Source organism: Anoplolepis gracilipes, chromosome 4 (genome assembly GCF_047496725.1).
Source record: "Anoplolepis gracilipes chromosome 4, ASM4749672v1, whole genome shotgun sequence".
Taxonomy (NCBI): domain Eukaryota; kingdom Metazoa; phylum Arthropoda; class Insecta; order Hymenoptera; family Formicidae; genus Anoplolepis; species Anoplolepis gracilipes.
Genome location: NC_132973.1, coordinates 8,561,957 through 8,585,183, shown reverse-complemented (window position 1 = coordinate 8,585,183; position 23,227 = coordinate 8,561,957). Strand labels below are relative to the sequence as shown.

The 23,227-nt window shown below is 36.0% G+C and overlaps 2 protein-coding genes across 19 annotated transcripts in view; both read left to right on the top strand.

Annotated features, from left to right (window-relative positions):
- Wupa (troponin wings up A) overlaps window positions 1-18,379 on the top strand; it is a 29,821-nt gene extending 11,442 nt beyond the window's left edge. For 2 of the 17 annotated variants that reach the window (XM_072891374.1, XM_072891368.1), the window contains 10 exons: window positions 1,085-1,185; window positions 8,808-8,851; window positions 8,993-9,134; window positions 12,233-12,250; window positions 13,064-13,102; window positions 15,493-15,709; window positions 16,010-16,255; window positions 16,759-16,956; window positions 17,243-17,323; window positions 17,619-18,379. In XM_072891374.1, the coding sequence (XP_072747475.1) occupies window positions 1,085-1,185; window positions 8,808-8,851; window positions 8,993-9,134; window positions 12,233-12,250; window positions 13,064-13,102; window positions 15,493-15,709; window positions 16,010-16,255; window positions 16,759-16,956; window positions 17,243-17,323; window positions 17,619-17,632 (1,100 nt within the window). In that variant the 3' untranslated portion in view covers window positions 17,633-18,379. Of the gene's footprint in view, window positions 1-22; window positions 124-1,084; window positions 1,186-3,478; window positions 3,580-8,807; window positions 8,852-8,992; window positions 9,135-10,048; window positions 12,251-13,063; window positions 13,547-15,492; window positions 15,710-16,009; window positions 16,256-16,758; window positions 16,957-17,242; window positions 17,324-17,618 lie in introns of those variants that run through there. The other 15 variants (XM_072891373.1, XM_072891366.1, XM_072891370.1 and 12 more) reach the window with 11 other exon arrangements.
- Window positions 18,380-21,525: 3,146 nt separating this feature from the next.
- Window positions 21,526-23,227, top strand: part of LOC140665437 (CD151 antigen) — a 96,792-nt gene continuing 95,090 nt past the window's right edge. For both annotated transcript variants that reach the window (XM_072891574.1, XM_072891575.1), the window contains exon 1: window positions 21,526-21,853. The gene's annotated coding sequence lies outside the window, so the exon portion shown is untranslated. The remainder of the gene's footprint in view (window positions 21,854-23,227) is intronic.

Genomic DNA, 23,227 nt, shown 5'->3' with positions numbered 1-23,227 from the left:
GAAGTGACTTGAATTTTAACAGCTAGCGTGAAGTCCATTCTGAACCAGTATCATAAGAGGATCAACATTCTCGAGGGGGAGAAGTACGACCTTGAATACGAAGTCGCCAAGAAGGATCTAGAGGTCGAAAAAGTTTTTTTTCGTGACAAAACAAAGAGATGAGCGCGACGCTGCGATTAACGCCAAACAAATACTCTTTCCTGTCTTTCGTTCATTTTTTTTTCTCTTTGTTCACACTGCGCGAAGCACATCTCGCTGTATCTAGCGACTGTTCCGATTTGCATAAGCTGTTTCGTAATAATAATTAAGCGTAGATATCGAAAGGCTGAGTATTTTCCTAGAAGCCAGCAACTCTAACGTAGCATCCCTCGCGACTCGTAGAATCGCTCAACCGTAGAACTGTCACAGTAATATTATTTTATTGCAGGCGTATGCGAGTAGGCAGAATTTTGTTCATTTACTTGCGAGTAGGCATCACCAGACTAGACCTTTCTCCCATCCTATGATTTCCTCTTCGTCAAATTTTCCCCATTTCCCACTTGCCTTCCGTGTCGGGTTAACGATCACGCGATTGTCAGCTTCGTGCTTCTCGCTTCCAACGCGAAAGACTCATTTCTTTTCTATTTCCTCCATGGTAATTTCATTTCCTCACGAATAATCCTTTGTAGCGAAAATGTAAGTCATTACAGAAAATCTCAAATCGTCAATTGCATACATCATTTTTTATCACGTCATTAAACATCCAAGGAATATAACGAAGCAATTCGTTGATATTGATATGCTAAAAATCATAATAAATTAAATTAAATATTTAAAAATTATCATTATTATCATATCAACGTCAATGAATTGGATAATAGCATTTTGACTATTATATACAAACTTATATATATATATATATATATATATATATATATATATATATATATATATAGTATATATTCTTATTTTTAAAACTATATATAATTTCGATATTTGATAAAATTCAATCGCAAATTAATTTTTAAAACAGCCGACAGAGAGTAGGGGCGACGAAACATACTTAGCAAATTCCACTTTTTCCATTAACTTTTTGTTCTTTTAGCCGAGTTGCAGACGATCTGTTCGGCATATTGGAACAGAATGTACTCACTCGAGGGCGATAAGTATGACCTCGAGAGGCAAATTAGGTTGAAACAGTTTGAGGTAATTACGATCGGCTTGCCTATAAAAGAGAGAGCCTATCGAGTCACTGCATATATTATTTTTGTCCAATTTTTACTCCCTCTTCCCCGCCCCCTTTCTCCTGTTCTCATTATTCACGTGAATTTTTTTAACTCTGCCACGTGCTTGACCGAGCGACACCCTTGGTCGAATGGTTCTCGAAGGCGTTTCTAGTCGACGGGTCTTTGAACCTTCGGTTCGAGCACGTTTGCACGTCTCTTAGATAGGGAAATGCCGCGAGACACTAATGTTCCAAACTCTCTATGAGACTTTGAGGACACAGTTTGTAACCGGAACGTAACCAACATTAACTTATCTGCATCGGCGCAACGGATCTTAACGTCAACGACCTTTTGTTTTTATTTTTATTTTGTTGCACCGATCGTCCCCGGTTGCAACTGCGGTGTCACGCAGATCAGATCGCATCGAAGATGCGAATCACGAACGAGCATGAGAAACGAAAGCGCGATCTCGTTTTCATTTACTTTTATTTAATTTATTTGTCCCTTTTGCCTCAATCTTATACAAAAAAATTTGTTTAGAACTAGAAAAATAGATGGGGAACGCGGTGAATAATTAGATTACGGATTCTTTGTAGGGGAACTCGTGCGGTATCATCGCTTGTCCGCGTGATAGTGGTGATTTTGTGCAATTTTCCCAATCACGTTTGGGAATAACTCGGGACGTGCGAATCGTCGAAGATCAAAGATTCGTAGGCGGCGACGCCGTGCATCCTCGCGATACTACATCCGTAAAGCCGACGATAGGATTTTCATAAAAAAAGGAGAGATTTCTGGGCGCCGAAGTCACGCTCGAGTTGGGGAAAACTCTGATTTTCTCGACGCGCGATTAGACATTCGAGCGCCGCGCAACTTTTATTACCGCGCACGTGGAGCGAGAGAGGGACCGCCAATTTACTCGGATCGGAGATTTCGGAAGTTTTGCTTATTGCGAAATCGAGGGTTGTCTCATTGAGATTCCAGCATCGCGTCCGGGTACTATTAGTATTCGAGTCACGCGGTTTATATTCCTCGCTAAAATATGTAAAGCCGACTTCAGTTAGTAGCTGTACATACAAAACAAAAAGAATTATCCCGATACCGTTCGTGTAATGTTTACTTATTCAGAAATAATAACGTAATTGTATTTCTCGTATCGTAGATTGCAATTACAGATATCCGGCAGTTTTCTAGTAAATTTGCAGCTATTTGTTAAATTTTATAACGATACAAATATATAACGGGCCTGTGACAACCAAGCACAGGAAGGTCAAAACGTAGTCAAATATCAAAATTCCGATGTAGAGATAATGTTTAATTAATTAATATATTAATTTAATTAATTAATTTATTTATTTATTAAATTAATAATTAATACATTAATTAATTAAATATTATTCTCTAGATTATTAGAGTTGATATTTAACTGCGCTGACATACCTCTTATTTCTAAATTTCTTGGAGTGAAATCTAACTCCAAACGAGTAGATATTCATTTTAATAGTGAAAATATTGCCACTCGTAAGTAGTAAAAATTCACTTTTCACAAAAGTAACTGTAACTCTGAACGTAGAGTAAACGTGTTGCTCGTTTTTCAAAGTGAATAATTTCTTGCCTAAACACCATTCTTTATATAGGGATATATCAAGGAATATAAATATACCCTCGACTATTAAATACACATACAAGTAACGAATAATGACAACAAGAAAGACAGTCAGACAACAGTGTTTTTGTTAATGGCTCATACACGCTTTACGTTTCATTTATTTTTCGTGAATGAAATATTCACTCTACACTATATAAAGTGAAAATATATTCCACAAAATAGAGTACAGATTTTTCATTCCATTTTGCAGAGAGTGAAAATTTACTCTGCAAAACAAAAATAAGAGAATTCACTTTATATGATTGAAAAGTCACTCTAACTCGAATGATTCGACCAGTCGACTAAATCTTTCAAGTATGTTGTCATTCTAAGAAATTTAGAGAGATATTTTGTAACAATATTTGTCATATTTTGTAAAACTTTACGTTTCAAAAATCAAATTGTGTACGTGCCGTTGATTTTTATCAAGATTTATCTCCCGACTTAAATTTGATTATTTTCAACGAGATCTTTATACTTTTCGAGACGATTCACACAACCGGGTGATCGGTCACACGCGATAGCTGTCTGTCTCTCGCTCCGCCTGTGCCCTACTGCCTAAGCTGTCAGAAAAGCAAATATATCGAGGAACCAAAGATTTCTGAGAGACTCTCCGTATTCTTTGTAGTGGAGTTGCAGAAGATTTGCCAAATGTATTACGACCGCGTCTACCTTTGTGAGGGTCAGAAGTGGGATTTGGAGCGTGAAGTTCGGAAAAGGGACTACGAGGTACAGGAAAAGTGAAAAAGTACAGCGACAACGGCGAACAATGCGAGGAGAAAGAGAGCAACCGTCAAATCGCACGTCTTTTTTGATCATTTCCATCCCCGTCGACCCACGCATATCACACAATATAAGGGCACCAAGCCGCCCGTCCCCCTCCCCCTCTGTCCCCGTCTCTCTCTTCGCGTTGTTTTTCCGCTCACCCCCTTTTCTGTATATACGTTTCTCTTTCAATTTGTCGTTCTCTCTTTCACGATGTTTTTCTTGGAGAACACTTGCGGTGCGAACGCAGATTTGCTCCGGGGCGCAAACCAATGGAAAAAGTTTCCACGGTGAAAACGCACATGGAAGAATCTTCGATGATAACATTTTGCCATCCTGTGGATCTTTGTAATCTTGATCAGTCCTGCCTCGATAATTTCAACGACGATCTATAACGATCTACTCGTTTTCTTTTTAATAAAGTATTTTTGCGACGGAAAAATCGCGAATAACAACGAAAAGACTTTCTCTTTTTTCTCGTGGATATGAAGTGCCGCAACGGAGAATATTTTTTTCGCCAGTCACATATTTTTGCTCTAGACTATTTTTCTTTTGCTCTCTCTCTTTTTTTTTTTTTTTTTACCGCGTAACGTGCCGTGAATCTATCTGAACCCACACCTTTTCTATCGTCTATCTTTACTGTCTGGCTAAATGCACACTGTATCCACTCGCTCTCTCTTTTTCTTTCTCTCTCTTATAACGTGTCTTGTCAAACAAGTCTATACACTGTTTTTCTATTATCTAACCATAACGCAACTATATCTCTCTAAGCTTTTTACTAACTTGCCAACGAAAATAAAAAAGAAGCTTTATTCTCGAGTCAGGGCTGGGCAAGCTTATAGAGAAGACGACCGATTTTGTTACATCTCCTTTACATACTTTCTCGAATTTACAGCATAATCATCCGTACGAAAATTTACGCAATTTACGATCACAGATTGAGATCGTTGACGTTGCGTTTCGCGCGCCGAGAAAAATAATCGTGAAACGAGGAGGACGTACGATTTCGCAGTGATAGATTTGTTGCTAAAAAAAAAAGAAAAAAAAAAAGAAAAAAAAAGAAAAAAAAATGCAATCGAAGAAAATATTTTACCCACGGGGATCATCGAGAAAGAATCCTCTTTAGTCTCATGCGAGGCTAAACTGACACTGTATGCCTGAGACTACGCGCGCGTGTGTGTGCGCGTGTGCGTGCGTACGTGCGTAGATGTGCGGTGCAAAATCAGAAAGGAAAGTGGAAGAAAAGAAAAAAAATAATACAATAAAAAAAGATACGTAAATTGTTGCGACTTTTACGGTGTCTTCTTCTTATCTTTTTTCTTTCGTCTCTTATATGCTTTACGTCTCTCTCTCTCTCTCTCTCTCTCCCCCCTCCCTCTCTTTTTATACAGTTTTTCTCTGTCTCTCTCTCTCTCTCTCTCTCTCTCTTTTTTGCTTACTCTGCCCCGTTATCTCTTTAACACTATCATACACATAGCACGAATATATGTAATTTCTACCAAATGCAAATAAATTTGCTTCATTGCACATGCATGGCTTTTTTTAACTAATAAACGGTTTAAGATACGCAATATATGTATATGCAGAATGGACGCGGGTTAATTAGCGCTTGGGTACGGTAATAGGATTGATGAGCCGGGTGAATAGCTTCATTATCGTATTGATTAATTTTGTGTAATTGAGAACTTGATCGATCACTACCTGATATTTCGGAGCTTTACGTGATTAACGATAGATTCGTATTCTGCTGAAATATCCATTGTCAGAATCATGTATCATGCCACGTAAATTAATCGTCGCCAAACAAGCAATCTCTCTGTCTCTCTCTCTCTCTCTCTCTCTCTCTCTCTCTCTCTCTCTCTCTCTCTCTCTTTCTCTTGTTTTATCATATTAATGTATTTGGAAACTGAATGTATAATTAGATAATATTTACGTTAATTGATAGAGTAAATTAATACAATAAATTAACATAAATTATTCTTTTCATTTAACTTTTTCATCTTTAACATTTCTGTAAATCAAATTGATTTCAGAATTTTTTACAGAATTATTTTTAAATGCGAATTAATTTAAATTATATTGGCTTTGAAGAAAAAAAAATATACTCATAATTTATCAATTCAATTATCGGTGCGGAATAGATTCTCTAATTAAAAGCGTATGATAATAACGATTTTTGAAAATAAAGAGATTTATTGCAGCCTAATTAACAATAAACGCTTATACAATCGCTAACTTTTCTATTAATTTTGTTGCAATTAAATACGATTAAACTCGATAAATTTTATTCGCGATCGACATCGTGAATCAATCGAGTGAATGAAATTTTATTTATGTTTATCACAATTAGCGTAGTACGTTGATACTTTTGTAATAGCGCGATAAAAAGTATGGCACTTCATATTCGTCGCGAAGAAAGAAAAACAAACAATTCCATCATGCGTGTTTTTATTTTATTATTCTTAATGCTTAAGCAATTGCATAAATTTTCATAACTGTGATATATAAAACGTGATTCTTATCATTAACGTAGTTTTGAAAAAAAAAAAAAAAAAAAAAAAAAAACATCACGCGTCCAAAGTGTGTCATGGATTATTTAAACTCCTTCCCGTAAAAAACGTAATGGTTTTGCGATACTCGCAAAATCGCATCGAGAAAAGCATTAGCCCCGACAGTGGATACATACATACATACATAGATACTCGGCAAATAATTTTCTTCGAAAAACGGTTATCGTATACCTCCACATACGCTCCGAAAGTTGGTTGTTTATCTTTTCCTATCACGTTTTTTCTTTTCTTCTCCATTCTTAACTCTCACAAAGGTGGACTGGCTCGGAAACGGATTAAAAGATTACGAGACCGAAGTGCCATGCTGTGAAAATCTTCAGGCCGCAAAACTTTCCTCTTGTCTTTTTTTTTTCCTTTTTGTTCGATTAATCGAACCCAGCCCTCGCCCATTCGATTGATCTTTGTGAGGTGGATAGTAAATGTGTATTATAAAAATTTCCGACTCACGAGAGAGACGTTGGAGTGAAACACGTACAGGCGTCTACGAATGTCTTTAAAGCGAAGGGAAATTGATTTTGCACCGACTCGCACGCACCGCCGACTGTCAGTGTCTTCTTGCCATGGTGTTCAATTAGGCTGTAAATAGCGGATTCGTCTTGGCAGAACTCTGTTCTCCTTTCGCGACAAGATTCTCGAAAGAAAATTATATTCTTCTCATTTTTGACAGATTTATATTATAACTTTAAAATCAATTTTATCAAACCACTCTCTGTTTAAATATATTCATGTAGTGCGTCTCGTGAGAATCGTTAGCAATAACTATTCTACATTTTAAATGAGTTTCATATGTTCACACATGTTCTGCTTTGAAAATAAATGATGTTGTTGTTGTTGTAAGATAATTAAAGCATATTGTTAGCAAACATAAAATAGCTGAAATGAAACCGACTAAATATCGATTTCAAAGAATAGTTTCACGCTTCGAGTGAGAGGAACAGAGCTCTGGCAGTCTAGAAAACAGATTGTAGTGGATTTTGTAATTTTTTTCTCATCATCCACGGCGGACGAAACAGCTGATCGTGACCAGCCGGTCCCCTGATTGGCCAAAATGAAATTCACACTCCATCGTATCCAATCTCTCACTTCTCTTTCTCTCTCTTTCTCTCTTTTGTCGTTCCCGCGCTCGTTCCCTTTCTTATATAAGAACTTGCACAAAGAGAAGAATAAAAAAGGAAGGATATACAAAAAAAAAATAGTCAAATGATTCTTAAGAAGAAAGGGAGAGAATCCGACAAGTAGCTTTAGAATAAAATTTTGCTCCTGAGAAAGCTGTTCCAGAAAAGTAGAATAATCAATATTACTCGTAAGAGCGATAAAAGTGTTTTCAGAAACGAAGATTTTATACGATGGCGGCTATACGATGATACGAATCGACTGGAAATTGCATTTAGATTTAATCTGTTCCGGGATTCTGCATATGTAATGCAACAAATCCGACGATTTCTCTATGTCTTGCATGAGTTTCTACAATGGATTCTATAGATATTCATCCAATCCTGTGGAACAGTTTCCACAGGATATTGTAACAGGTCAATATATTATGTTTTCTGCCAGATATAAAAATGGAACTTTTATTGCTATAATGGTTTACGAAATTTTTACTATCGCTATAAAATCGCGCAATTTCATGTATATATATATATATCGCATATTCTTTTTTTTCCTTTTTTTTTGCCGTGAAGTCAAATAAAGTGACCGGTTACAATGTTTCAAAAATCGAAATAATTCCAACTGAAATGTGATAAAAAGTGTTATTTCACTACACAGTTATCTTATTTACAAATAGCGTGTAAATTCTCGTCGGTAATGTAATTTTTGCTAAAATTTTTATCTTTCGATTAAATTGTTTTTTTCAATACGAATATCGTATCATGATAGTAAACATTCCCTCCTTCCCGCAACAGTCTTTTTGTTATTATTTACTTTTACGGTTTCCGGTTCTCTTTCTTTCCTATATTTCTCTATATTTCCATTATCATTCGTCCATCTCTCATCGCGAAATCGCTCTCCTTTATTACCGAACCATTGCCATCATCCGCTATTGCAGTTAATCCGCAAGCCAATTTACTGTCAATCTCGATCTGTCGAGTGGCTCGCTCGGCTGAATATCTGTGCGCTTGCGGCTTAACATGTGTAAATTCCCTTATCTCTTTCTCTCTTGCCTGCTTTTGCCACGCAGGACACATGCCGATACGATTTGATTTGCTTGTTTGTTGGTTTTTTTTTTTTTTGATTAACCGTTTGTGGCTGGATTATCATGTCGTTCACGTGAATCCACTAATCCGCGTTTTTCTCTACGATGCTTTTTTATCGTTTACACCAACTATTTATTGTACAACTTTCTTCCTGTTTCGGGAAAAAAAAATTTTTTTCCTTTGTAAATCTAAAAGTTTTAGATACCTCAAGTATTTTTCACTTGTTGTATAGAGTACGTTTGTGAATATGAATACTGTCCCATATTGTAAATAAATGTCACTTTGTTGCAATGCACATATTCGAGACAGTTAACTCTCTTCCTTTACTTTTTATATTAAAAAGAAAGATGACTATAAATACGCATGAATAAATTATGTTGCAATGTCAAATGAAATAGATGTTAATAGAAATATTCGATACGTGCAGATCGCGGACTTGAACAGCCAGGTCAACGATCTCCGAGGTAAATTGTAAGTATTCCCTCTTTATTATATCGTATATAATAAAGAAAAAAAAATGAGAATTATTTTATCGATACACTTTCTTGTCGAGACTCGCGAATATATTTTTACTGTTTAATTTTTCATTAATTTTACTACATTTCACTATAGCATGAAACCGACCCTGAAGAAGGTGTCCAAGTATGAGAACAAGTTCGCTAAGCTCCAGAAGAAAGCCGCTGAATTTAATTTCCGTAATCAGCTGAAGCAAGTCAAGAAGAAGGAATTCACCTTGGAGGAAGAGGACAAGGAGGTAAGAATAACCGTTTTCAATAGAATTTTCGCGTCTAGGGGACGTGAATATTTTTTGCAAAATTGTTTTTTCCCTGCCCGTCAAAAGTCTATTCCAAGCGTTCTTTGAATTTATAAAAAAAAAAATTTGCAGAAATATAAACTGAGATTTTTCTTTTTACGTCAATATCGAAATATATGCTCCAATTTGTATCTTAAATTTGTATATTTGTATATTTATTGTATTTGTGCAGATGTTGTATTTCTGCAGATTTAATTTTAATTGATAAATTCACATGGATAATTTTTGAGTTTTGCAAGGAACGCTACTTTTTACAGCCGTACGACGGGTAGGTGTTTAGGATAATAGGTGTTTTTTAATAAACAAAAAAGAAACAGTTTTTGTGACCCTGGTTTTCTTTTTGTGTACAAAACCCAATTGGCAGGTTTTTTCGTATCAGTAATTTTTTGTTATAATATCCAATTTAGGAGATCCGCATTATAACATGCTCTTGTTCGTATTTCGATATTATTGCCGTAAAACATTTATCATGATATATTTCCCCGGAGTATTATTTTATTGGTTAATTTGAAAGCTAAATTTCCCGAAAATCTCGGGCAATGGATATATAATCGCGCGGTAATTAATCATCGGTTCATCGAACCGCGATACTTTCAATTAAATATATGAAAGTGTTGTCATTTTGAAGCCGTTAAATTTATGCGAATTGTCTAACCGCAAAATGTATGATTATGACAATCGATGATCGCAGTTTATACAAAAAAAAAAAAAAAATGATATAATATATGGACGAGTATTTTTCCGTCATACGAGCGTGATCTCCTCAAAAGGACTATCTGTAAATCCTTTCTCGTACATGTACTCATAGTAGTAGTAGTGGTAGTTGACTAGGCAATTTGTGTTGTTCTTCACAGCCCAAGAAGTCCGAGAAGGCAGAGTGGCAGACCAAGAAGTAGATTTAATATAAGAAAATAAACCAGTTTGAGTGCGAAATATCAATAAAACGCAGATTGTCATTACGAACCAAAAAAATAAAAATCGAAACGAACGAAAAACTCAAACTTCTTCACACACAGACACATACATTCACGCACACGTACACGAAGGAGACATCCACACGGTCGCGTTTTTACAATCGACTTGACACGCGCGCACACAAAAATAACCGCGAAAAAGCGCACACAAGAGAAGAGAGGAAAAAAAAAAAAACAAATACGCGTAAAGCACTTTTGATACCGTTTCTATCGACATCTCGCGTGTTCGCCAGCGCGTTTTCGTCGTCACGTTCGTTCGAATTGTTGGCAAACTAGTTCGTTAGCGCCGCGGAACAAATTAACGAGTGAGGACTGAAAATTGCACGAACAATCCTAAGAGTTATCGTCGATATTTAATTATATTATATTCCTCTTTCGGATTAGGCGGTCAAAACGAGCGATGTAGAGAGAAGCTGAGTCTGCGTAAATATATTCACGTACAATTATTATACATGAATAAAAACGATAAGTTGTGGCAATAAACGATCTAACAGAGCGCACGTGAATAAGTCAGATGCCTCCCTCTTCTACGTCCTATTCTTTCGTCATGACATCCTTTATCGACAAATGTTTCTCTTCTCTTTCTCTCTCTCTCTCTCTCTCTCTCTCTCTCTCTCTCTCTCTCATTTTCTATATTTTTTTTTTATTTTTACCGTTTATTTTCTTTCCATCTGTCGAGTTTCTCACTGCGACAGATCGCTCTTGATTTTTATTTTCCCTTCTTTTTGTCTTTGCATCCATTGGATGCAAAACTCGATAACTCAAACTGACCCAATTCCCAATTCTTTTTGTTCTACGTAATGGAAATGCGATGCTGAGTATGCGATGATGTGTGAGAATGTTAACGTGATTATAGTATATTTTTTGCCATAGGTATATGTATATACATATGTTTTATGTAAAATCAGATACGATTTTCACTCCGGCGTGCGTAGAAAAACTCGTATTTTCTACTCGCGTGATAAGAGAAATTCTTTTACGACAATGTTACGCGAGAGCGTATTTCAAATATTCGATAAGGAAAAAGGTCAGGTGTTATCGAGAATCGTACCGTTTCTCTCTCTCTTTCTCTCTTTTTCTCCTCCCGTAAAACTTCACTAATTCGCCTTTCTCTGAAACATCGTTTAATTTCCTTTATCTCACTCTTTTTCTCCGACATATCGCGGCAATTACTGTCTAATTTGTTTTCGGTATTTGTACATCTTTTTTTTAATATTCATTTCCCTTTCCCTCTACTTCTACCTAAATGTAATTATGCAAAAATCTTCGCGATAGCGTAATCCAGCACGAAATAAATAAAATACATATATAAGGTTAAGAGGGGCGTGCAAAAAGGTGAGAATGGCTTGTAAAGTATATTTGAAACTGACAATTCTTCATTTTTATTTCGTACATAATAGCAGAAGCGCTTTACTCACACATATATGCCTGCCCACACACATTCGCGTTTTTCTACTCTTTACTATCTAATTATACTGTTGCCCTCCGTTTTTCCGCACACTCGCCTCGTTTATCTTCTGTTCACACGTGTTAATTGCCGCGCACTTTCTCACGCAAAATCGTTCGTCCGGCAAATTACCGCTATGCAAAACGTTAGAGAAAAAGTAAATAGAAAGAGAAATACCAGCTCGCCTGAAAACAAAGAAATTGAAACACGCACTCTCTGAAACTAAAGTTTCGTTTAATCGAAGCAGTTGAAGCTCTTTCGCAGCTTGCCTTATCGCCGTCATTCGGCTGCCATGCTTCCAGGCTGTAAATGTGTAGGATTTGTTGCTCCATCTTTGTTTGTCTACAATCGTGCACGCATTTTGACACATTAAAAAAAAAAATCTCTTTCATTAAATTTTCATGGAATCTGCGATAAATAAATATATCCAGTTTAAAAATATTTCGACACGATCAATATGCGTGTATTAGATTATGATGTCGATCATGGTTTACGATGTAAGCCACGAACGATGCGTTATTAAACGATATTTAAATGTAATGTGTATATTAAATCCTTAATCAATGTCCACGTCTTATCCGTTGACTAATAATGTTGCTCTTGCATTATGTTCGCAGAACGCGTCAAAAGATAAGGTAAAACTTTAACAGCCAACTTGTAGCTCGATATGCATGTGTGGAAAAGAATGACGTGTGTGATAGATGGGAGTAGATAGGAGAACGAATAGATTACATGTGCGTGTATATGAATATGGAAGAATGGAGGGATAGGATACAGAAAAAGCTTTCTTCGTTCTTTCTTCGCTCGTAGTGATGCAGCATTCGTAGTGTTTCGCTTTGTACTCGTGATATCCTCACGATGTTTAGACTTTTAGACGCATTGCTCCTGAAAATTTGCAACGATGCTGCCAGCCATTGTCTTAAAATTAGTTTTACGTTTCAATGTTTTTATTTTTTTTTTTTTTTTTTTTTTTTTTCATTTATTTTATTTCGGAGATTAGTTCAGCTTGTTCCGCTGTTTCTTTTTATTTTTTACTAACAATCTGCACGGCTTTGTAGATCCTCCGGACAGGAGCGCAGCTCTTCCAGACGACGTTTACGAAAACGTCGAGAGAATTTTTTTTCGGTAGTAAAGGATACGCGGAATTGGCGATCCTGAAAGTTGGCACAAAAATTTGCGATTGAAGAATGCAATTATAGCGATGCAATCCACGACAACAATCACGAAGCAATTTTTATCTAAATCGTTCTCGTAAATTTTTGGCACACAGCCCTTCTGCCTAATTAGTCCCTTTCGAACCCCCGAACACTTTTTAAACCCCCAGCACTATGGTCCCTGTTTTGCGAGAGTTCACCCCGACACTGCTAATCAGTGTGAGAATCTAATCTCGAACATGTGTTGTACGAGAGTTTCATGTATTTGATCGCAACATTTCCTCAATTTTGCAGAAGAAACCCGACTGGTCGAAGAAGGGCGAGGAAAAGAAGGTAAAAGAAGAAGATGTGGCACCACCGACACCGGTGGAAGAATGAGACAATTGAAAATGCTCGCGCGAGAGACACACAGGATCATCTGTCCGTCATCGTCAATAACCGCTCGATGCAACAACTCCAAAAAAAAACTTCCTCTTATATTTTTTAACTATCGATTCATTAATTTTATGTATCCCACTGTCATGAGTTGCACGCAAAAATCTTGCCCATCTGTCTGTCCGTTATGATTGCTACAAAATCCTAGATTGTATCAAAATTTTTTGACATCCAATATCCGTAGCTCGATTTCCTATCAAACCTTTTTTATGGATGTGATGTATCTATTTCTTTTAAATAGACTTTATAAAATGTTATAGAGCTCTTGTTGCGTGCAAGATATGTGAAAACAAAAAAAAAATTAAATTTGTCTTTCTATAAACCGATTGAGAAGGAGAAGGATTTAATTAAAGAGAATAACGGGGGGGAAATATATTACTTAAGGTTTATTGTAAAGCAAAATATTTAACAATACTCAAAACCTCTGTGTGTGATCATTTCCCTATATTTTTCATATTCCTTTATAAGAAATCGTTTTAACCTTGGACGATTTAACCAAATTCTATATAATGTTTTTTGTACGATAATAATTGTCATATCACCGTGTGTTTACATATTTTTCATCAAATAGATGATGTAAAAAAGATTGACTAATTTTCTTTAATGACATAATTATGAAAAAAAAGAAAAAAATCTTGTTATTTCAGTTTAATTTTTTAAGAAAGATATTATTTCTTAATTTTTATTTAATTATATATCTCTGGTGCAACCTACAGTATTAGAATAATTTAGTTTGATTGAAGATATTCAGTGTCATTCTGATATTTTCCTTTTCAGTCTTGATAAATTTTATCTATAAAAAATATCAGAATGCGTTAATAGAGTATCATGTTAACAAAAAATTCGTACTGAACTTTTTAATCGTTATCGCAGCATTGATCGATGAGAATAATGACGAAAACTCTTTAATTTGTAGAGGGAAGCTAATATCTAGAGATAGATACGGTAGGTATGTCACTAACCGGATTTCGCTTAATAACCTATTCGCTATTGAGTGACGCTTCCGACACAGCTTCATCACGTTCGCTATGATACACATGCCCTTATATATGCTTTGACAATTTTAATCTACTTAATTAATTTACGAATCCGTTCATTCCTCTTTACTTTTGAAAAGTCCTTCTGTCGATTAGTATTCAAAATGAAATGTGTCTCGATGATAATTTCGACTGATAACTAGCTTTATACAATTTACAATTTACAACTAGCCTAAACAATTTAGCATTTCAATATATATTTTATTCAGTTTTATTTATTTTCTAGAAAAAATTCCGACAACTATTTTATTGTCTTCTTATTTCTATTCATCGATGAAAAATATTATATTTAAAATATAAATTAAACTTAAAAAATTGTTTTTCTTTTATTTTCTTTTGTTTATTCAACGCTTACAGTCACAGTTTCTTTCGTGCGCGTTTATTATTAATTATCGCGCCAATTTGCGTCTCGATAATGGACGTTGATGTATCCAATTAAATGGCACTTCCAACAAAGCCGCATTATATCAACTCGAAACAAACATTGAGCTTTTTTATTCGATGGCACGCTACATGCGATCAATTTTCAATCTCCCTGTTTATTTCACAATTCATCGATCGTTTTCCATACGCTGGCGTAAACCTATCCTCCCCTGCAACCCCATTTCGGCACGCGTTCTACGCATTTGACTGTATTTATAATCATATCGGACGTCGCGCACATTGTTTAATTATCTTGACAATATACGTGATCATAATGGCTGCGATGATTTATGGCACGAAACGCCGTCAACGAAGCCGGGAGAAAGCGAGCGGTGCGTCGTAAGCTCGATGGACGTTATATATATATGTATATAAAGCATTATTATATCGAGACCGGAACAAATGACGTATCTATAAACAGCGGTTTAATACGAGTACATTTGCGAAATGTGTGCGCTGAACGTTAATCAAACAATTTAGTACATGTGTCGACTGTTTGCGCAATTGTGTTTTGCCTACGCGGAAGGACTTTTCGTGACAAATCCCATGATGAAACAAATCCATTTCTCTTGCCAATCACGCATTAAATTCTAATGAAATATACATATTTGGAATGTCATTTTATTCTCACTATTCTATCTTATTGCCTTTATCACTGGAAAAATTCCAGTGGCCGAAAAAAACACCTATATAATTCTCCTCGACCTTTTGACATTCCATTAACTCCTCTTTAGATACATATTTCGATTTATCATACGTATTAAAAATCTTTGCTGCCTGATAATAAATTTGCATTTTGCGTCAATGCATACGTGTTTTTGTGCATAGGAAGGCGAACAAGCCGAAGTTCCTGCTGCGGAACCACCGCCACCGGAACCGACACCGACGCCCGAACCAGCGCCAGCCCCGACTCCAGCTCCGGCTCCGGTTCCACCAGCGGAATCCGCACCCACACCGTCACCAGCACCTCCAGCCGATGGTGCTCCAGCAGCTCCTGCCGCAGAAGGTGTTCCATCGGCGGAAGGAGCTGCGCCAGCACCCGCTGGTGAATAAGGCTTAAAAAGATTTTTAATACACAGGATTTCTGGCGAAGCTTTTTTTTTCTTTTTCTTTTTAAAACTTGAAATTTTTCTAGGCCAAATTTTCAACTGTAGAACGTATTTCAGATCAGTTTTTCTCAATTTTGATTAATAATCTTTCAATCAATTGTTTTATCAAAATTTGATAGTGCACGCGCGGTGTCTTCTTTTTCGTCATCATTTTTTAATTTTATATTTTTCAACCAAATATCATAATTATTTTATATTAACTTAATTTTTGATACTTTATATTAACTTAATTATAGAAGGGGCGCCTCCAGCAGAAGGAGCCGCACCATCTGCGGAAGGTGTTCCGCCACCGGCGGAAGGTATCGCACCACCGACGGAAGGAGCTGCGCCTGCGGTTGAAGGAACCGCACCTGTTGCTCCTGCGGAAGGAACAGCGCCTCCAGCGGAAGGTGCACCGGTTGAAGGAGCACCTGCAGCCGAAGGCTCTGCACCCGCTGCTGCTCCTGCTGAGGGTGCACCCGTAGAAGGAACACCAGCGGAAGGTTAATTTCATCTTTTCTTGTTTTTTTATATTAATAAAAAAAATATCAGTTTTATTATTTTCACAAAAATTATGCTAAATTTTCGAAAAATACAAAATAAATCTGAATTATATATATTAAATCTTTAACTGTAAATACCGTATACTGACATATGTTTCTTACAACAAAAACTTGTAAGTACAATTTTAAGTCGAATAATCCATGCGTAAAGATTTTTCAATGTTCATTTATGATATCGTTATTTTATGCTGATTAATAATAAGTTAAGACAATATTTTGCTCAATAATTTTAAAATAGCTTTTTTGGATGTAACAGTTAAAATATTGATGTCGATTAATCATTGTCAATTTCAATCATGTTTGTTTTCAATTTTCTAAAATTCTAAAAAATGGTTTTGTAACAAAAAAATGTAAAAAGAATTGTGAATGATTTATTATACATATATAATAGAAATTTTAGCACCTATTCCGTAATAAAAAAAAGAAAAAAAACAATTGCGTAGGTGCAACACCAGCAATACCGGAGGGAACTCCTGCGGCTCCGCCAACGGAAGGAGCTCCTTCAGCCGAAGGAACTGCAACTGCTGCAGCTCCAGCGGAAGGTGCACCAGTCGCACCTTCCGAAGGAGCCGCACCCGCTGCTGCACCCACAGACGCAACACCCGCAGCTCCAGCAGAAGCTGCACCGGCGCCCGTCGAAAGTACGTAAAGTATTCACTGTGCGTGATTTTATTGTTTATTTTGTTTTTCAGGTTACATAGTATTTATTTTTTCATAAATCTGGCATTTTAAACTTTTACGAAAACATTTGCAATCGTTTTTTTATCGAGACGTTTTTATTTTGTGAAATCAAACACTTTACTACACGGTTTTGTATTTTGCAAAAAAAAGAATTTGGAACAATAAAATTTTTTGAGTCTGTCAGCCAGCTTTACGTTGTCTGGCAAAATTGACTATTAATTTTGAATTTTTTAACTTAATTTTTAGCTAATCTAGTTTTGATATTGCGAGTTACAATCCGCATCAGAGGCAGTCCCTCGCTAAAGAGCGCGAAATTCATCATGAACGGTATGTCAAAGCCAGCAAGTAAGAAACGCAACGGACTAAAAAGGAAAAACCAATCGCATTCGACAAACTAAAAAATATCTAATCTAGCGTCATAGGCATGTTATGGGCGAACTAATTATCGCAAACTAATCGTGTACCTGTCAGACATCATTTGCGATATAGTGTCTATTGGAGGAAAATCGATGAGAACTATTCTCCTCGGCTATCATCGATTTATCATTAATTCTAATTAATAATTTTGTATTCTGTTACCGCGATTGCTTCTCGCGTTAATCTCTTTTCTTTTCTCGCACAGCACCTGCATCGTAACCTGGACGAAAAAGGGAACGGAAAGAGAGAGCGAAGGATCACACATATTTTGCCACATACTTTTCTCTCGTTGACGTAAAACTTTGCGGAACATCTGCACGGTCAACAGTAAATAAAGAACGAACATGAAATCGCAACCTACACGACATCGCAGCTTGCACTTTTCTTATCGTCATCATCACCATTATGTATCATTATCATCGTCATCGTCAGCGTCCTTACCATCATCTCTATCGCCGCCGCTGCCTCATCGCTCACGCCTTGCATATTCATCGTTCATGCATCACGAAAACTCGCACGTGCCGCACGAGATGCAAAGGAAAACAGGAATAATAAGTACGTGCAAGAAAGAGAGAGATCGCGTTTCTCGCCGCACGATATGTCTTACGGTCGAGACCTCGACGCGGAGCTCATATTTTATTTGTCTCATATCCGTTATGAGAAACAAATCATATCATTAAGATGCCGGGAACGGGACAGTCCTTATTCGACAAATGCTACGATTATTAATCGAGATTATGTAACGCATGCGTTTCGTCACGTTCGCTCGAGCATCCGATAACTTTTCTATCAAAAGATCACTATTAATTGTAACAACAGGGGTACAAGTAACCAACGGCGAGTCGGAATTCTACTAATACATCCACTGTGGCACGTCGCAGTTTTCTTTACACAGATCGATATCGAATCGACACATCTTCTGTACACGAGAAATTGGATTTCGTAATAAAAGCTTTTCTTCGAGTACTGGTAACGCTTCTCTCATTTAATAGACGTGTTTGCTCTTTCCCCTTATCCCGCGTAATTTATTTCGTCCTCTATTCACGATTATTCTTTTTCTATTGCGTATAATTCATAAAGGATTAAAAAATAATCGAGTAATAACTCGTTTAAGGAAAATTCTAAAGATTATTTTATGTCAAAAGTTAATACATCTAATACATTTCAAGATTCATGAATTTGATATTGCAAAAAGGACTTTTAGCCTTTTTTATATAAAATTAATGATAAATTTGTGAGTTAAAATAAAGATTCGTAGAATATAAATTAATCTCAAAATTGTAAATATTATTTTATATCAAACTAATTTTTTATAGCAACGAAAATTTTAATTTAACAAAGCAAATAAATAAAATAAATACTAGAATGTATATACATTTTTGAAAAATTGCATAAATTGAAGCGTATTAAACCTGATTCTTCAAATATAATAAAATTTCAATCACTGTTTGAATTTGAAATTAGAGATGCCTACATAATATTCTATCGCCTAATTCTAATTATTTCATCTTGATTGTAAATGATAATTCTCGTTCAGTGGATGCACTTTGGTTAATTCCGCCATCATATATCGATAATTGATTCTCGTAATCATTTTGGCATGATAAACAATAGCACAGTTTACATAAATCAAAATTGAAAATGTAACAGCAACGAGGAAGGTGTCTGATAATCATAATTTTACGCGTGCGTGTCATTATTGAACCATATAAAATAGATAGAAGATCATTACGAATGGGTTTAGTCAAAGTTGAAATATTCAAGGCTCAATATTCGCATTCGCGTGGAAAGCGAGAAACAAAGAGGCATTTGATACAATTATAACGGCTTCTCTCGCGAGGTAATAATTGCATCGAAACCATAAAATAGCAAATTACGTACCTCGGGTGTGTTTATCGTATGAAGGCAGGATCAGAAATAATCGTGTGAAGCCAAATGGTTAGCAGAAGGTTGTACAGCAAATCCATCGGTGAAATATAACGCGAACTGTATAAAGTTAATGTCAATCAATTGTCTCACATTTTCAGTACCGACACGATATACTGTAAACAATAATATTAAACTATAATATACATATCTAATATATGAGTGATACGACAATATCGGCTGATACTTTTTTTTCGACACTCGCGGTATTTTTTTCCACACTACCGACATTTTTCTCGTCACTCTTGACACATTTTTCAACACTCCCGACACTTTTGTTCAACCCTTCCGTTACATTTTCCGACACTCCCGGTACTTTTTTCGACACTCTATTTATATTACTTCACTTGCAGATGATATTTATCGTAATGGCGTTAATCACGATTGATTCCGTTTCTTTGAGATACGTTCACGATTATAATTACATATATAGAAATGCGAATATAATAATCTTTATCATTAAACTCATTGTCAGTTGTTAATAAACTTGCGTTACAATGTTCATTATAGATAATTAATGTATCACTTGATTGAACATATTACGTGAGCAACGCCTATATATGATATGTATATGACACACGAGAGAGAGAGAGAGAGAGAGAGAGAGAGAGAGAGAGAGAGAGAGAGAGAGAGAGAGAGAGAGAGAGAGAGAGAAAGAGAGAGAGAGCCGCAGGAAAGCTCGAACTAACCCGAATGGTAGATAATATTTGACTAAATGCTATTTGGAAAAATAGTGCCGAAGACTCGGAGATCTTGAACGCGAGGAGAAGGAGTGGGGTGACCTTCGACGCGAGCTCGTCGTTTGTCTTCTGCGTATCTTTTTGTGTACAATCCACGGTCGCGCAAAACAACTATACTATCGCGTACAACGTATATAATATAATAATATAATATTACTTCGAACATAGCGATTTCTTTACCGCAGATTAGATAAGCGCGTATTCTTACAAAGGACAGAAACCCTTAAACGAGAAAGATGTGTTCAATACTTGAGTCTTTTACAATTAGATTTTCGTGATCGTTTAAAAAATATACGTCGATGCAATAAATGCTATACTTTTATTTCATATTAAAGATTATTAATCGTTATTTCTTGGAAAAGTAAACTGATCACAGAATCAATGTGTATCGTAAACATTTAAAACATGTTATTCGAAATTCTTTAAATATGCAAATTAATATGTAAAGATATTTAATATTAACAATTTCTTAGTAACAATGCTATTAATTTTGAAGCAAGGAGTAATTGACGTTGCATAAATAAAACAATGAGTATTTTTTTTCTCTTGAAATATATCCGCTTAGATATTAATAAAACGTAGTAAATATAATAGCAGTTGTAAAAGCAGTTATTACACAATTGTTATTGTATTTTAATAATCTTTCAAGAGAGACAAAGGTTTGCTACTTTGTTTATTGTTAAGACACAAATTATTTTCTAGTTTTAAAGAATTTATAGCAATTATATAAGATGTTATAAAGCAACAATATATGTATATTACATACAATTTCTATCACTCGAAATATATAATCTACGTAAAAAAAAAAAATCAACAAATTAGAAGAAACTCAAACTGAATCGTTTACTCACGAAATTATAGAGTCACAAATTGCAAACCTGATCGCAGTCAGAGATATTAAATTGCATCATGCAAGGCCGCGAGAAGTAGATGGTTGAATATTGTCGGAACGCGAAAAAAATATATCGCGTGAATTTAAAACCTATAAATATATATATCTATATAGTTAGAGTCACGCACGAGTACATATATGAAAATAACCATTTCCAGATGAAATGTTATCGCGTTTATGTAAACGGGACAATATATTCGATCCGGAAGTACCCATCTTCAAGTATCAAGATATTTGTGACGACAAATCTATGTATTCCTCAGTCTCGGACCGTTCTCAGGATTAGTAAAAGCTAAAGTGGCTTTTAATACGAGTCACACACAGAGCGAGGCTTTATAAGACGATAATTGCGCGGAATTATAAAATTGCAAATTACAAAGAGAAAGAGAGACAGAGAAAGAGACAGGCGACGTTTAACTTGTCGGCGCGTGGAAAATAATGGTGCGAGGCGTGAGAGATTGACAGGTTATCGCGCGCAATTCTGGGCCGGTCGGATCGTATACGAGTATACGAGTATACGGCGTACGGCGTGCGGCGCGCACTTCGCAGTGAACTGTCGCCGGCTGCGCGCGAGAGCGGCGCGCATCGAATCAGTCGCGCTCCGACCTCCGTCGCGGAAGGATCACGCTGGTGCTACTCTCGGGCTGTCCCGCGTGTCTGTGTGCGCGTCGTTCTCGATCGCCGGTTTATCGCGCGAGTGTTATATATCAAGTGAGACGTACACGTCGATTACAATAGCGCGAGTGTTGTACTCGGTTTGATCGATTGGTGTAAAAAGTACGTTGTCACGAAAGAGTTCCACACGCGTCGTCTAAGAGAGATCATCGGTGGATGCTTTTTACGTCTTTCCAGCTGGCGAGAGATCGTTTCAAGGACTGCTCGGTAAGTACATGTCATACATACCATATTATATACATATATATGTGTGTGTACATAAGCGCGGCGTAGTAAAAAGATTCGTGCCGGTGGAATTCGTATCTCATTGTCAGTAAACAACGCACGACGCGAAGTTGCGTTTTCAAATCGTACATACGTGTATAACGCGATCATGTGACTACAACTTCATTCGATGTGCTCCCAGTAAAATTGCCGCCGTGGCTTTGTAAAAATATTGGATGAAATATCTAGTTATTAAAGTTAGACACGTATTGATTTTACTCGTCTTTTATTTCACGTGAGAGAAAAATTTAAAAAACAAAGAAAAAGGAATGACTGCGTAAACGGATACGTCTAAACGTAGTAGCACGTGTACGCATAATTTTATTAAATACGTATACAAATTTATATTGCAAAACATGGTGTAACACATCGTTTCTAGAATAAATAAAAATGTGTTGGTAAAAATAATAGAAAAATTGCTGAAACTGTTTACAGAAATTGTTTGTCGTCGGTTTTTTTTAATAAAAATATTTTCCAATATTTATCATACGCGACGTACCTTTTTATATTTTCCATATCCCCCGAATGGATATTTTATATAGATATTTCAATGAACGATGATGGGAAAAGAGCTATTCTTAGAACCCGGTCAGCATTTTATTCGCGCGTTGCAAATTTAAATTGCTCATTTAAGCGTGCAAATTTTTCATATCACAGAAAGCAAACATACGCCCCGAAAAATCGGAACGCGCTCTGCCAGTCTTTACTTTCCGGACTGCAAATATGCTGACAAGGGTAGATTTTCGTGGTAAATAGAAGCGCGTATTCTGTTTGTGTCAATATTCGCAGTACGAGTGACTGTTGTAACTCTAGTGTTAGTCGATGGATGACTTTTCTTTTTTGTAATAAAACCAGTTAAAAATGTGTATAGTCGGATACTTTTATAATGTTTCTGTTTGAACAATCAACAATCAATGTTTTATTTTTGTAATTGAAATATGCGGTCGAAATATTTCAGTCGCTTTTCGTGTTATTGTAGTATACATGTAGAATGAGTGAGAGGTTTTTTTTATATTCATAATTTTATTTGTTTATTTTATAACGTTTTATAAACGAATAATATAAAAGAAAAAATCTCTGTTGTTTTGCTTAGCTGAAAATGACATGAGAGCTATCAAGCATGTCAGGCTTTTGGAATTAAAATCGCTAGTTAAACGTGCTTATGAAACAAATTCCGTAGATAATCCAGAAGAGTAGAAACAATCGCGTACTCAGCGCTACCTGATCTTTTTATTTTCACATAACATTGATCGTATATTTAATTGAAAAAAAAGAAGTAAAAATATCAACCTGCTTATATGCGCGACAAGAACGTGG